General features: G+C 42.1%; 1 protein-coding gene across 12 annotated transcripts in view; it reads right to left on the reverse strand.

Annotated features, from left to right (window-relative positions):
• cadpsa (Ca2+-dependent activator protein for secretion a) overlaps positions 1 to 17,337 on the reverse strand; it is a 186,166-nt gene that overhangs the window by 92,559 nt on the left and 76,270 nt on the right. For all 12 annotated transcript variants that reach the window (XM_069677542.1, XM_069677539.1, XM_069677541.1 and 9 more), the window contains exons 6-9: positions 15,738 to 15,859; positions 8,034 to 8,145; positions 7,804 to 7,943; positions 1,404 to 1,470 (exon numbers count right to left, since the gene is read on the reverse strand). In XM_069677542.1, coding sequence (XP_069533643.1) covers positions 1,404 to 1,470; positions 7,804 to 7,943; positions 8,034 to 8,145; positions 15,738 to 15,859 — 441 coding nt within the window. The remainder of the gene's footprint in view (positions 1 to 1,403; positions 1,471 to 7,803; positions 7,944 to 8,033; positions 8,146 to 15,737; positions 15,860 to 17,337) is intronic.

Raw genomic sequence — 17,337 nt, forward strand, 5'->3', positions numbered from 1 at the left:
AAAGTACATGTGCACTCAAACACACACACACAGCAACAACCACATAGTGTCTGTGCTCTTCAAGACAAACATCCGTGCACATGCACAGACACACACACAAACAAACACACACACACACACACACACACACACACACGAGTGTGCAGTCTATTGACCAGTGTTTGTCACTTGCTATATATTTAGCTGGGAGCAAGTGAGAGGCTTCAAGTTGGCGGCGCTCCGGCTTTTCTAGCTGCGAGTGTCAGGCCAGCGAGTGTTCGCTCGACTTTGTCAATCCCCTGTCAACTTGTAGCTCTGAGACATATCCTCTGCAACGCACAAGAGACAGCACCCCCCGCCCCCCCTCGCCCGCCTCTGCCCAACTCCCAGTGCAGAGCCACCAGGAAATGGCCGCGACCGCTCCCCACCACCCCCCACCACCCCATCTCCTGACAAAAGCCTGCTTGGCCTCTCCATCATTCCTCTGACAGCCAGGAGAAGACAGCTTGGCTGCCTCTCTCGCTTTCTCGCTGCACACACAACATGTGGCCGGAGAAAATATTATAGCCACAGAGCAGAGCGGATGTTGAAGGCTGCTCACGGTTCCCTCCTGGGGGGCGATGGAGTTTTGGAGCACAGTGAGAAATCACTGCAATCCAGATTTAATGTTGTGGCTTTGAAAGTGTAACATTAAGTAAAGATCAATACGAATGTTTGTTCAGAATCTTGTATCACATTCACCTGTCCATCACTGATGCACCTCCTCGATCTGAGTATGAACACTGTACATTCATAGATTTATGATGTTCTACTTCTTGAAATAAAGATGATGGCAAGTAGTTTGTTAGATGACTTCATACCAAATATGACATAATTTATTAAATCTATGTATATCTTCCTTAAATTTGCAGGAAAGCACTTCAGTGCTGCATAATATGTTTTAATAGACATCCTTATTCTAAAACAGGGTTCTGCCTCGTTTTTCAAGTCCCAATTATTTTTAATAACCTGAGATTTTCAATACGTTAAAAAAATTCTATGCATGAATTTACATCCGAGCTTTTACAGGGCTAAAACAAAAATATTGCTGATTCTGTTAATTATGGGTAAAACAATCTTTTGATAAATAAAATAAGGAAAAATGGCCCTCACAATCTTTCAGTGAAAATCTATAAATACAAAGTGCTTTGTTTTTTCAAACCATTGTAGTAGAGAACGAATAAGCTCCAGCATCCCCGTCGGCAAAGGAAGTGACACACCTGACCCTCAGGTTGAGCGTCAGAGAGCACTTAGCTTTGCAGCTTGCACTGTTGCAGTGACTGCAAGTTCTTTTGTGGCTGTTTAAGTTCCATCTAAAATTGTTTGCAGGCATTAGGAGTCAATAAATCCTGTGAAAGCATTGTCATATTCTGCTGTGTGCTCACCTGAACCAGCACAAAGAATCTTTTCTTCCATCTTTTCCACACATTTTTGCCGATGGCCCAAAGGTACCTGAGGGATTAAAAACAACACAAACTTAGACAAAAGACACTTTGCAGAGATTTAAACATATTTTAATCCGGCACTCTTCCCTGCCGTGACTGATGAAGTCTGATGTGACAGGCTGAATCTACAGAAGCACACAGAGAGAGGTAGTGAAGAGCATCTACTGACATCTCCTGGTTAAACATCATTACTGCAACCAGACACTGAATTTTTCAGAACATTAGACCTCATTGTTCTGTTTTTTAATTGTTGTTTTTTCTCATATAAGTCACAGCATTAAAAGCAGAGTACTGTAACTGCTTCATTAAGGTGTCCCTGTAAACTGTCTGTGGGGCAGCATGCACAGAACCAAAGCCCTGCAGCGGGAACATCCACCCAGCAATCATTCATTTCACCAGTAACACCTGTGTGACATGAGTAAAACTGTCTGCTATGTAGAGTGAACTGAATATGGGCTGTTAGGTCACTAACAGTGGGGACGATAATGCATCAGTCGCAACACGTCACAAAATGATGTGGAGAAAGAATCAAGAATAACCTGTGCAGTGTGAACAGTCATTAACATGAAGTATGAACTAGGTGCCAAGTAAGACATTACAGACATCAACTAAACTAACTCACTGTGCAGCTGTGATACTTTTAAGCCTTAAACACTAATTATACGATCAATTTAACTTCATGTTCTAGACATTTTCAAGTTTGGCAGGCATAGAATTGGGTAGGGATGTTAGGGACATGTCCTTATCAATATACAGAAATTACTGAATTATTCCTACCAATAATTTTGTCCAAAAATCAATATATGATACGTGTAACTGTTGCTTTTTCAACCTGCAGAGGTGTCGTGGACATTAGACACACTTCACAAAACTCACTCAATTGACCACTTTTTGCGGCGCGTCCGTGCTGTGCATAGGCGATCTCTCTCTCTCGGTACAGAAAGTTACATTTATCCATTATCCATCCATTATCTATACCGCTTATCCTGTTCAGGGTCGTGGTGGGCTGGAGCCTATCCCAGCTGTCATTGGGCACCCTGGACTGGTCGCCAGTCAATCACAGGGCTGACACATAGAGACAGACAACCTTTCGCACTCTCACTCACACCTATGGGCAGAGTCACCAATTAACCTTACAAGCATGTCTTTGGACTGTGGGAGGAAGCCGGAGACCCCGGAGAGAACCCACGCATGCACAAGAACACCTTGCCCAAACCGGGGTTTGAACCAGTGACCTTCTAGCTGTGAGGGAACAGCACTAACCACTGCACCACCGTGTAGCCCTTAGCCATTATAATAATGGATAAAGTAAAGGATGAAACCTATTTACTGTAACTGAGGTCAGTCTCAAGCAATCAAGCAATTATGAAACAATGATAATTTGTTTGTGAATTCATAATTCCTTCATGAGGCAGGGAGAGAGCAGCTGAAGCAGAGAAATCAGTCTGTCTTCACTATCTCTCAACTAAACTACTCTGAGACTACCAGTAGATTTAATGACAAGAATAATCATATTTTAAATAGAAAAAAAAGTAACAATGAAAACTACGCCCTTGTTTGAATCAGATACGTTTGTGCCACAGAGACTGATTTAAATAAAAATTTAAATCCTCCTTTGATCTGCTCATGGACCGTCATTTGAAAATATTGAATAATAGCCTGTGTCTATGCAATATACAGGGAGGAAATAGCTGTAAGATGTAATGCATGAGTCTTCATGCTGACACATTGAGGAAAGTAAGTACTCTTCAGCGAAATGACCCACTTAACCCTAACAGTCAGACTCCATGACTCGGATCATGTTAATGATGTTTCTGTTTATACAACAGTTAGTTCTGACCAAGTAATCTGATTGGACAAGAGGCATTCCATGAGTGCCAATATAACCTGTGTCTCAATCCACGGGCTGCAGCCTTCCGAAGGAGGCGGTCCACGGAGGATGCTCCATTCATAGCCTGCGTAGACCGTGTAGCCGAACTGAAATGAGACGGTCTGGTCTACCCTTGCGTCACCAAACGCCGCTCCTGTCCCCTAGCAACAGGTAGCTAGAGGGCTAACTAGCTAGCATAACTAACGTTGAGTAAGTTAACCTATTATTTTAAAGATAATTTATTTCTGGCTCCGATTTAGCTCAGCGGTTAAAACCATATACAGAGGCTATAGTCATTGATGCAGCGGCCCCGGGTTGAACTCCCACCCTCGGCCCTTTGCCGCGTTTCATCCCCCGCTCTCTCTTTCCCTGTTTCCAACACTATCCGCTGTCCTCTCTGTCAATAAAGGCATGAAAGGCCAAAAAAAATCATCATAAAGAAAAAATAATAATAATTTGTTTCACTGCCATTTCATTCGAATTGGCACGCAATGCATCACGGGATATGGTGGGCTGCGAAGGACGCAGCCAATGAATTCTTCGCGGCCGGGGAAAGGGAGGATGCATTTGTCAGCCGCATCTGAAGGAGCCTTCGAATTGGGACAGCCTTCGACGTATCGTGTGACGCAATCGGCCTTCAGATACGGCCTTCGAAGGCTGCAGGCCCTGGATTGGGACAACATCGCTGGGACTTTTCACTCTGTGTATCACTCTGCCTTAGCCAGGTGTTCTGAATACTGTTAATTAACATTACAGCAGAGCGTGTATGTCTACATTGATCAAGCTGGTTCCTCTGAATCACACAGCAGATTCTTATTTCCCTGGCTGATAATAAATCAAAACATACAGATAAATGTATATGATAAACAAATGGCTGATCTGTGGTAACCTGTAGACACAGAGAGCAGGAGAATGTTTGGGTTGCTCGGCAACAAAAGTCCAGTTTCAGTTAAGTTGTGGAACGAGTTGATTTGGTGGAGCAAAAAGCAATCTGTTGTTAATTATTACTGTTCACTACTATTTTCCGCTTATTTAACTGTTGTATAAAAGCCATATCACACTCGCGGTCGTGATGTTGTTCTGAATATCTTCATGGCTGTGATTCAGTCATAGGTCGCAGATAATCACCTCGAGTGTGATATTGCTAAATCAACTTTTGCTGTTAACAAGCGTTTAAGTTTAAGATGCTGTACATCCATCCCTTACAGTATACATCTGTATATCTGGGACTCGCACATATCAGTTATTCTAAGTCAAAACACATTTTAACAAGCATGAGATGGAAAATGAAAAAAACAGTTTTTGGAATATCTCAAAGCTTAAGACTAAAAATAAAGGTCAGAATTTCAATTTAAAGGCACAACAGACATTTTCAAAAATCTGCGATCAAAAGCTCAGAGTCACTTTAAAGGTCAGCTCATTTCTAAATTCAGAAATGCAGCTCGATGTTGTCGTCAGCACGCTTTATCCCGTCTTTTCTTCTTTGAGTGTAAGTGCATGTTTCGCAGTACTGATGCTTGTTGTGTCGAGTTCTCTTGTAAGCATGACGTGAAAACATGATGCAGACGGAGAAGGACGGGAAAAGAGCTTTTGTTGTAAAAGAACATCTGAGGGTGAGGACCTCAGTTTGATTTGTCTGCTGCCCCCGGCCTGTAGCTGTTTGGTTCGCCCGCCTCAGTTTGCCTGAGTGTGCCTTTCCCCCCGGTCCCTCCCAGAGCTGCTTCTGCCTGTCGTCCTAAATAAACCAGCATCCATGAGGCGACACATGAGGGCCCTGTGTGCCTGTGCAGAGAGCGGGACCAGAAACATGGTGCAGGGAGGCAATGAGGGCATCTTACAGGGCAGCCCCGAGGCCTCCTCTGAGGCTCCCCAAAGAAGCATATGGAGGGGAGGGAGGCAGGCAAGCAGCTCCTCACAGCTACAGAAGAGAAACGCTTTAAAGCAGGAAGTGTGAATGCACTGCTGTGTATAAAACACTGACTGTGTTTTCCAGTTGCTGTCTTTGCTTTGTAGGCTAGGCATTGCTAGATGCTGTTCCATATACCACAGGACACATCAATTACCCCACCCACCATCACTTCTGTATTTAAACTAGCCAGAGATACAACACATTGAACTCGTCCAGCTGCTTAGTTGGCCATCGTATCGTCTGGTCAGCAACTGTTTTGCTCAGCAGAGGTAACACTTATTAGCACTGCAGTACACTGCACAGATCCACACTGTCTACTGCAGCACAGCACTCTATGCTACTGATTATGAGTCAATGCGCTGGCTTTAGATCGGTACGAATGAGAAATGAGACAAAAAATCAGTGTTTGCACGAAAGAGAAAACACATCACCCTCTGGCTGTTCTTCTCGGGGTCATGTACACTCACACACACACACACACACACATATTTTGACATACCAATAGCAGAAAAACACAGAAGCAATGAAAAACTACAAATGAAGTGTCTTAAAAAGCTAGTTAACCAAACCAGCAGGACAAATGACAGAAAACAAACGAGCTTTTGCTGCTCAGGCTTGTCAAAATCCCTGCAGTGGAAAAAAGGTCAAATAAATGAGGTGCAGCCACCAAACTTACTTTGGTACACAACAAATTACTGGACATTAACTTAATAACCTTAACATGACAGACTCCTCATAAGCTTGAGAGTCGTCAGAAAAGTCAGCGTCACCTCTACGTTTACATTAGAGGAAAATTAAGTCTGTGTAGTAACAGCTGATCACCACAAGAGGGAAGCAAAGCACCTTCAAAAAAACAGCTAACAGTGCACACTGATGTTGTGCATATATCATACAGTATAAGACACTTTACAGGTCACATACTATGCTACTTTCAGCTGTTTAAAACACGTCCAACGGGTCTTTAAAACACGGTTATGAATTCTGTTCCAAAAACACACACACACACATCCAGGCTCTGAGAGAGCTCTCCATACTCCCACTCTCTGCCTGCATTCAATCTGCACTGTTTTGAGTGGGCGGGGCTGATATGTTAATGAGGCGCTGCTCTGATTGACTGCCGGATCGCTTGGGTTCCGGGGGGGAGGTTGCAGACGTAGAAAACACAACAAACGTGGCGGCCACTCCTGGCAAACCACTCGCGGTAGGAAATCTAGTAAGACCGTGCATATTTGATCCATATCTGATTTGAGGCAGCTGCTGAAGTGTGTCAGCGACAGTTACAGCAGGATGTCAATGAGTGGTAGGTTGAAGTGTTGTTTGTAATATCTCGCCTAGCGTGTGTGTGGTTTCCCCGGCTATATTAGCGGCGTGTTACCTGCTGTCCACACTTAGTCAGCATGTGTTTTTTGTCACTATACAAGGAGTAAGTTTATTTTATTTTATTTTTAACCTGATGTTCACCGATGCCGGTGAGCATGACTGTAGCTTTCTGCAGGCTACTTTGACATTACGGTAATGTTACTCCATGACATATCTTGGCTGTATCTGACACGCCTCAGGGAACTCAGGGAAGTCAGCAGTGCTCGAAAGAACAGCATCAGGTATGTCTCCTCCTGACTCCAGCCAACATATAACTGCTTTTAATGACATCAACCAAGGTTGGTCTCTTTAATGTAGGGTAGATGTGTTTCCGAAAACCGGGGCCCAATTTTAAGATGTTTTGGGGTCTACAAGATTAATCATCTTCAACTTCAACGATCTGCAGCAGGAATCAAGACAAAGCAGATACAAAAAGGACAGCATCAAAAATATGAATACTGAATTTCCACAGGCCAGAAAATTAAGCTTGTCAACGGCAACAGGGATAAAAGAAGCTCTGGCATGTCTCGTGCTTGTTCTAGGTATTCGGAAACGGCAGCCAGAGGGAAGGAGATCAAACTCCAAACTCCGATTATTTAACAGGATGTCTCCGAACAAAGGAAACCCCACAAACAGATTAATATGACTGGACGTCCTTGTGGGTTTGTTGGCAGGACATCATGTGTATTAAAGCAGAGAATAAATGAACAAAAGAGCTGCATAAGGAGAAATGATTCACCAGGTAGCCGTGCATTTTAATGACTTCAAACATGACATCTCATCATTCAACTTCCAGTGCAGTGAAAAGTTGAACCTGCCAGACAGAGGTGGCAGCATTGATGAGAATAAACCTAAAGATGAGATAGCAGATGTTTTATTCTTAAGAGAGACAATCTTGTCTTCCCGTCTTTCTTATCTTGTTTTAACATGCAGGATATAATGCATCGTAACACATGCTACACTAATTGTCCGACCCCTGTGCACACAGAATGGCAGGGGCTTTATCATCGTTGATTCGATCTCGATACCTCTTTTGGTTAAAACCTGCTGTGAGTAGTGATTTAGAGTTCATCCAGCTGCACACGCTTAACAACGATGAATGTTCTTTGAGGGTTTTTTGGTGTGGGTAGTGAACAGACTCGTTATGACAAAACTGATCAGATTCTCATTTCATCAGAGTGCCGAATAGGACAGTCACTTACCCACAATGCTTCATGTTCTGTGGTTTGTCCATGCGGATGGCCAGTTTGATCCTGAGGTCGTTGTCTGAACAGCCTTTAGACACGGTCATCTTGTGGAGCTCCGACTGCTTGGGACTGTTGGGAGTCGGATGGAGCACAACCTGCGAGCAGTCAGGTAAGAATAATGTGAGCTGAGCTGAGCTTTATTCCAGACAAAGTTTAAAGCAACAAAATAAAGCAGTGTGTCTCACCTTCCCCAGCTCCTTATCTTCCAGAGCCAGCACTCCTGTGCTCTCCGTAAACAGCTTCACCTTCACAGCAGGTAACGGCTGGGTGGTGGTGAAGTCACCCTGTGTACCCCAACTGCACACACAAACACACACATAAAAACACAAGACATGATGATGTGTCTGCGGCTGTTGCTCTTTGACTTTGTATCATACCAGCTTTTAGGAGTTTCAACTGGATCTGATAACTCAGCTTAGGTTCAGCTGCTGCAGCTATAACACACTTTTAATTACTCTACCCACAAATTCCCTCAACACTGTCGTATCAGAGGAACGCAAGATCCAAATGTACTGCGTAGGAGACCTTTTTATTTGTTATTTATCTTTGATGGAGACAAAGCAGCATAGTGAACACAGAATCAGAAATACAAGATATGAAACAGAGTTAGCAGGAATGCTAGTGAACACTCACGGGTAGTTAATAAAGAGAACCATTACAAGTGACAATACAGGTGAAGATACAAAATACACAAAAACTAAACAACTTGTGTAAAGTGGTGCTTTGAGGGACATATGTCCCACACTCCACCTGGTAGGTTATACAGATATTTACTTTGCTCTGACAGTCAGGCTGAGCTACCGAGAGGTCAGCGTATCAAACCAGTCTGATGAACAGAGCCACTCACTTATAAGGACTTACCAAGGGAATGAATATTGTTTAGTAGATACTCAGGTATTTGTGGAGTAAAACATACAACGCCCTTTTAACCCCCTAGTTTAAAAAGGACTGGGCTCCTAGAATAGACTACTACCTCTATGAATGTATTTAAAAGAGGAGAATCCTGCGAGGTAGATCAAATTGATTAAAATGGACTTCTCTAAAAACCACCAAAGGTAGGGTAGGTCACTGTGTCAGGTAGGAAATATCTATCATAAAGTACCTTTCATTCTTTGTAATAGTAGTTACCAGAGAAGGCCATCCTCCCAGGTAGAAAAGATCGATCACAATGGATTACTTCATCTATAAATCTAGTTAAACTACTGCATGCTTAAGGCACATATATATTGTGTATATAAAAGGTTATTAATAAAACCAATGCTGTTCCTGCTATGACCATTTCAAGAGTCTGCTGTGAAAAAGCTCGATCATATGGCTGCACTTTTTTGGAACTGACATATGTACAGATTAAAAAATAAGCACTAAAGTAACATTAACATCAAACTGTGAGATGTTCAGCTGGAGCTTCCTGTTGAAGGCAGATGTCTTGACCCTCATGTCCTATTGCCTTTAAGTTAACTAACTCTTTAAACTGACCAGACCATTGTCTGCAGCAGCAACGCTTCTCAACTAGGTCAACAGCAGGTTTAATGTCAGATACAATGGCCTCTAAGGCCATGTCTACATGTACTCGGGTATTATTGAAAACTGTCTCCATGGAAACGGAGTTTCTAAAAGTGTCCACCCTGGCCGGAGTTTGACAAAAGATCTGTTTTCAGTGACCTTAAACGGCGTTTGTGTGGACGAAATTAGAGAAAAAGCTATGTTTTTAAAAATACCCGTGTACGTGTAGACATGGCCAAATAGTCGATATGAAATTTCCAATAGACAAAACAACTTGCTTTAGAACGTGTTTAAACTGCAGAACCAGCTCAAGCCTTCTGAGGACACAGCAGCTCTAACAACACAAGTTTAAACTCGTCCTAAACCTTGATCTGCACCCCAATTAAAGCAGAGGCAAAAGCAGATTTAATGCAGTGTTCGAGATCGAGATAACTTCCAGAGGCTTTGAGTTACTCACACAGCCCTGAGGAAAATAGCTCTGGAGAAAAACCCTTCACAGTTAGGGTGCTTAATGACACGGTACAGGGAAACCATTTTCAGACATCTTTCACACTGTCGCTGTTTTTAATGAATGAAAAACAGGGGAAGAAAAAATCAACTCTTAACTATCTCTGACTGCAGACACAGTGAAATAAATAATATGAATAAAACACCACTGAGCTTTTCTTTCTCTCACAGTGTAGCTGTGAGTCATCTAATGAATCACTCTTCATCTCCTTTGTAGTCTTACGAGTCCGCTGTTGTAGTGGTTAAAGGCCCCGTCTACAAATTATGCAAATGTTTCGCGGTTCTTTCATAAAATGTGTATTTCCTATCAGCCTGTGGGTTTAATATAAAACAACAGGCGAAGAACAACCCACAAGTAACAACAACAGACAGTATAAAAATATGGACCACATGAGCGCTCCCTCAAAGTGAAGCCTCTCTATCGCCCCCTGCTGACTGGCTGCAGTATAGGTCATAAAGCCCGCCTCCTCCATGTAAACAGATGGGACATGAGTCAAACTATAAAATCAAAATACACGTCAAATACATTTTTCTCAAACATGGTTTTTGTCATTAAAGTTAGTTATTATCATGCTGATTTATGTACAAGTGTTAATTTTTCTGACACGTTTACTTTTAATTAGTTATTTGACGCTATAAAAAGGGGGTGTGACCTCATGATTGACAGCTCTTTTGACAAATCCGGCTCCTGCAGCGTTCTGTTGAGTTGAAGCGCTGAGAAGAGACGTAGCTAACGCAATCACTACAGTCACTGAACTTTCCAAAACCGTGAATATCTGCTTCAGACCAACACAAGAAGCTGCTCTGCTGCAGACTGAGCCCACCTGAGGGGTCTATGATGTTGTATCGGTAAGTTAAATGTGTGTTTACTGCAGCTCCACCAGCTGATCTCTACTGCACAGACTCCAAATGCGCAAGATGGCAGCGCCTGCTTCCGTGGGGTACTTTTGTACAATGAGACACAAGTTGGAGACACATTGTTCATCTTTATACAGTCATTGGTAACAGCCTACAATATCCATGTCAAGAGATCCTTCAAAAAGGAGTTATCCACCCAGACACCTTGGCCTGACAGCATCCCTGGCAGAGCTCTGAAGTGTGTACAGATCGACTAGCAGATGTCTTCTCAGACTGTTTTAGCCAATCAGCTGTGGTCACAAGAAGAGCACTATTATCTCTGTCTCCAGTAACAGACCAAAACCCTCTGCCTGAACGACTACTGTCCAGTAACATTCACTACCATAAAGTGCATTGAGCGGTTTGTCCAAATCTTCTGTAACACATCCCTTCTTGACTTACTGGACTCACTTCACTTTGCATACAGAGTGTATAGATCTAGAGACGTTGCTATCTCTGTAGCCCACAGCACTGTCTTGTCCTCTAATATACATATCTATTACTGTAGAGAAAGTAGGCATGGTTGGTCAGGTGAAACAGATGAACAGTGTGTAAGTGCTGGGCCACAGACAACATACAACCCTAAATAACTAATTGACTCCCGGAAGTTGCCAAGTTACTGCGGTGGCGTCTCCCTGCAACGTCTGTGCGTTTCAACGCATGCTGTCCTCAGAAGTGAACAATGCTCTACACTTACCGCTACTTTCTGTGTAACTTTACTTTTCACATAGTTGTAAAGTACATGGGGAAGAAGCTGTGGAGTCATCGGCTGCTCTAACAGTCGTGAAAAACTTTAACTTTGGAAAAAAAGTGCACAAGACACAAGCATCGACGTCCTGAACAGTCCCTCTGTATGAGACCGAACGCTCGACATAGATTCACTGCTCGTGCAGAGGACTAAGACACTCTTCAGAGGTGAATATAATTAGTGAATAATTAATATATTATTATTACAGTAAGTTTGGCCCTTTCTGACTGACCTGTAGATGCATTCTGTTGTTCGTCTCCAGGTGATTATTAAAATGATGGCATATATAACGTTCCTCCACTAGCTAGTTAGCATAAAGAAGTAAGAGCTGCATGGGATCATTACAGAGCAGCTGCTATAGCAGAAAACATTTAAAACACAAGCTGAATGAATATCTATTAAAAAACTTACAATGTAATTAGTCTGTGATGATTAAATGTTTATTGATTACGCTAACTAGCCAGTAGAATAACGTTATATTACACAGCACTTCATTAAGGCTACACATTTCAATTCTGGGAACTGTGCTACTTAAATATTCTAAACTTCAGACCCAGCTATGAAAGTTTTAGAGGAAATGAATCTACTCCTCATGAAATATTTACCAAATTTCATCACAGGTATTTTTATAATTAAAGACAAATTCCTGCAGAGCTGCAGTTGGTTTCAGGAATGTCCATTTTGTGTTACAAGAAGTCTTTATCTCTGCCAGGATAAAAAGCCTGGCTGGATTTTTGTCAGGCGTCTGCAGGATTAAACCAGACCAGCTGCCAGAGATGCACACTGTTTTCAGCCAGGCTCTGGTCTCCTGTGTCCGCAGTTTCCCCATCAATTACTCCTACCGGACTAAAATAACAGTATGAACTATTTTCTCAGCTTTGACTCAATTATGCCGTGACAGAAATCTCAATATGTGGAATTCTTCACAGTATTTCCATTTCTTTCTTCTCTTCTTGCACAACAGAAAGAACATTTCTTAGTTTTTGTTACTATTTGCAAATGTTTTAACACATTAGGCAATAACACAATTTCAACAAGTCTCTGTGATCAAAACAGATTGTTTCCTTTCTGTTGAACAGTTTTACTTTCCGTAGTGTGTTCGAGTTCTTACATTGTTTAAATCATCACGTGCAGAAAAGTTCATTTAATCATCAAAATCTCACACTTCATGAATTATGTTGATAAGGAGTCTGTAACTGTTACCTTAAAGTCATCATCTGGAAGATTTTCATTTAAATAAATGTTAAGTCACTATCCATCGCCAAATGAGGTAACATAATCGGGACTGAGCCTATGGCCGACTGATGAAAGCCTTTGCATTTGCAGTTTTGTCACAAATCACAAGCGGCGCCCAGTTTGTGACGCGTTTTCCATCAGCCAGCAGTGGTTGGTCTGCCAGAGAGGGTAGGCGGAGCTTAGCGGCTGCTTTACCGGTCTCTGTAAGTGATGCGAGTAAACAGTAATCTACTATGGCTGAACAAACAAAGAAAAGATGGATGACTACAGATACAACTTCAAAATAAGTGAAAGTCCAAAGAAAAAGAAACAAACTCGACGCTCAGATGAAGCAAACAGTCTGAAAAGGAAAGCGACCGTCAGCCAGGAAAATCAAGAGTTACAACCGGAGCCAACCGTGGACGTCACACATGCAGCACTGTCTGGATATCTGGGAAGTGTGCTCCTGCAATTACGGTTTATCACCATAGGTGCCGCCAAAGAGAACGAAACTGATCTTTGAGATTACCACTTTAAACTTCATTTTCTTACACAGTTCATGTTTGTGTTATTTATAGCCTGCACGTTTTCATCTGTTTACTGTAGTGTTTGATGTTGTGGGACCATTGCTGGAAAAATAACAGTTTTCTCCTCAATTTACAGAAACAAAATTCTCTTTTGCTTTACAAAGCTGAACGGGAAACCTTCAACTCTTGTAGAGTATCTACTTTGATTCACATAGCTCTCCGTAAGCTAAAATAACTGTACGATAGGAATTAAGTGTCAGTGAAAACATTAAAACAGTTTGGAAATTAAGATATGAAGCAGACACCAAAGTCCCGTCAAAGTGTTGATCACCTTGGTTATACAAAATGACAAAGGAACATTTTTGTGGCAGTGATTTATACACTGACACAATAAGTGGAGCGATGCCTGTGAGCTCGTTCAGGCAGGCACCTCGAGCTGCACTGATTTCACACTTGACATGCGTCATTCTCCACTATCACCTGACAAACACTTCCTCCCAACGTGGCGTCTATTTAAGCTGCAAGATCTCCACTCTCTCCCTCTGCTCTGTCATTGCCACCGCTGCCCTGCACCAGCACTGCACTCATACTTTCAGACCCACCACCACCCCAGCATCCACCTGCAGGCTCCGGCTAAGAGGGTTTAAGATATTATCACCGTCTACCGTCTCGGCTCCGATGGTAAACACAAGCTATGCTACTGCTGGTGTGATAAACATTTTACAGACCTGAGTTGTCTGACTGAACTTTATTTAACAAATGATTTAAATATTTTTCTGAGTTATAGAATTTGCAGGTAAACTTTTTGCTGCATGTATGAGTTATGGGAAATGCATCTTCAGTGCTGAGAAGTTTTAAAATGTTTAAAGAAATGTTACAGGAAGATTGTCGGTCCAGTCACGACCTCTATCAGTTCTAATGTCACAGTGTCCTTGGGCAAGATACTGCACCCCAAACTACCATCGGTGTGAGCTTGTGTGTGAAGGTCAGTGTGTGCAGTAGATGACATGAAGTGCTTTTAGAGGTCAGAACAAAGAGCTTTATAAAAGCAGTCAATTTACAATTTTGGAAAATGTGTCTACAATGCTGAGAAACTTAACCCAAAGAAACGTGATGAGACGATGAAAGAGGGACTAGCATAAAGAAGAGATGTGACCTGTGATATTACACCTGACACCTGACATGCTGCAAGGCAAAACTGCTTTGTTAACTCAGTAAATTATAGTAACACCAAGTTGTGCAGGAGCTATAAAGCTGAATGACAGATTATGGAACATTTTCTCACCTGCCTGAACGCCCACTGTGCCCCATTTAATCTGAAAGAGTCAAACTTTTAACACGTCAAACTTTAGTCTACCATGTCAAAGAGCAAAGGGAACTACATGGACAGCACGCTACACCGAGCATACATACTTTAACATGAAGCCCAGTTCAGATCAATGATTCACAACACAACAAAACAGTTTTAGAATATTGCAGAGAAAATTGCAGCGGTGTGAGCTGGTTTAGTTGCAGAGTGTCTGAAGCCGTTGCGCGGAGTTGTCAAATCTCAGTTTTAGAACGGAATGATGTAGCTGTTTCCCTTCAACCAATCAGGAAACAGCATAAGTTGGCGTAGGCACCCTGTCTCTGGCGCTGCTGTAGCCAAAGACGGCTCCAGATCCTCTCTTTCCTAACTCTCTGTCTTCGACGTTTATTTATCAATGTTACATTAACATTGTGAACATGTCACTGTCACTGTCATCCACTTCTTTTTATAATGATAACAGAAATCCAGCTAGTTGATTCATGTAACCTGGGCCTAATACTAACGTTATAGTATTAACGCAGAAGTAATGGGGTATGTCTGTGCGTCGTTGCTATGGAGACGGTCAGCTGTATCTGTGTGCTTTGATGTGAACGGCCCAGGTTTAGAACATTTGCGATCAGATGTCGAGGGATTCTTTTGGCAGTTGCATCCAGTCTCGTTATGAATCATTGATCTGAACTGGCCTTAAGATAAGATTAGATAAGATTAGATAAGAAAAGCATTATTGATCCCCCACAGGGGAAATGTACTCGTTACAGCAGCTCACCAAACAGGCAAATTAAAAAAAGTGCTCAAGTAATCAAATAGACAAAAAGTAGGGGGCGATAAATGGATTTTAAAAAGTATGACAACATAAATAATAACAGTAAAAAAATAATTAAAAAGCTTTTCACACTATGCACACATTTTTCCTTGAAAGATATGCAGGGGTCATTTTTCTTCACAGAAAATTGTCCTGTCACTTTTTAAACTTTTGAGCGTTCTCCAGGTTCATGCATTTGACCAGCAGGTGGCAGTGTGTAATATTATTGAAGCTTAATTTAATCAGCTTCATTTCCCTACATGTGGGACGAAACAACATTAAGGATAATCAGATTGCATTGATCAGGGTGAGACAGATTTTATTTTGCAGTGTGAGTACAGTGTGAGTACAGTGTGTGTGTGTGTGTGTGTGTGTACATACGTGGGTTTGGAGGCCTCCGCCTGGTCTGTTTGCAGTTTATGTCCTCCCTCTACCTCCATGGTGCAGTAAACAATCCTGTTTGGAGCCAAAGACTTCAAACCCTGGACCTCCATGATCACCACCTGCAACACACACGAGTCAGTAAGTAAAGCTTTGTTATAGAGCACTTTTTGAAACCCCAGGTTACAAAGTGCTTCACAAACACAGGAATAAAAACACTTCAGTCAGGACCATTTTGTCAAAATAATCTGTATTTACTTTGTACAAGTTATATTTGGCGGTATGGTTCTGGGCTTCCTGCCCTTCATGAGCAATCATGAACGGCTATAGCAGGGAGCGCAGCGGCAATGAACCCCCGAACAGAACAGCATGAATGACGATGATTAATTTCGGACACAGCATGATGGAGGAGCTGGGGTGGAGGTGGGTTGCAAATCGGCCAGCAGCGGAAGCAGCAAAGGAAGCTGGGCTAGAGCTGTTTAAATAGAGCGCTCTGAGTGTAATTTTCCAATAGACGGCATAGGGGAAGTCAGCTGGGCCATCAGCTGATTGAGGATTGGCTTGGCTCACTGTTGACAGCTAATATAGAGCTTGATGTCGTGGCCTGCCTGAACTAATGCTATGCTAGATATAAACAAAAGGCAAAAATCACAAAGTTAAACAAAGCAAAAACATAAGAGCTACAAGAAGGCTGGTCTGACCAAATGAGTTTTTAGCAACTTTTTGAATCAGTCCAGAGATTCAGCGGATCTGATGCATTATGGTAGAGGGTTCTGGAGAGTCGAGGAAAAAACTGCAAAAGCGCGATCATCTTTTGTTCTGGTAAGAGAACGTGGGATTGATAGCAGGCCGAGATCAGAGGATCGGAGTGGACCAGAAGTAGAAGAGCATGGAACGAGAAGGTCAGAAATGTAATGGGGGGCGAGGTCATGCAGGTTATATGTAATTAATAGGCAGGTTCTAGTTAATAATCTGGCAGCTGCATTTTAAACGAACTGTAAAAAATTGAGAGATGATTGGCTGAGGCACGTGTAAAGGGTTAGTGATGAGCAGGGTTCCCACACTTTTTAAGAAATAATTTTCCAGGAGTTTTTCTTGACAATACAGCTCGCAAACAGTCATATAATTTAATATGGAATATATCTATTAGCTGCACACTAACCAGGTACAGCTGCACACTAAGCAGGAGACATTGCGTGCCAGGTAAGGGCAAACCTGTCATACCACACAGCTTATCCTACCAACAGTCAAGTTTCACACAAAAATACACACCTAGGTTTATGTATGCAACCTGAATGAAGGGCTAAAATACAATTAAAATTTTCCAGGAGAACATAAATTATTTACAAGGTATTTGGTCATTTTCATCGTCCATATATATACAGTCATTGGTCTATAGAGACAGTCAAGAAACACTAAGTATATCGAAAAAACAAAGTTACCCTAAAGACTTCTTATGCCCCCTGCAGGCTATTAGAAGTAATAAAGTTCAGTTACTTTGACTTTTACTGTATATAAGTCTATAGTTTGAACAGTAACTTGAAAAAGAATACAAAAATAAATCCAACATTGTCTCTTTCATTTTGCACATCTACAGCTG

Source organism: Semicossyphus pulcher, unplaced genomic scaffold (genome assembly GCF_022749685.1).
Source record: "Semicossyphus pulcher isolate SPU_LCO1_2020_fin unplaced genomic scaffold, fSemPul1.0.p SCAF_3, whole genome shotgun sequence".
Lineage (NCBI taxonomy): Eukaryota > Metazoa > Chordata > Actinopteri > Labriformes > Labridae > Semicossyphus > Semicossyphus pulcher.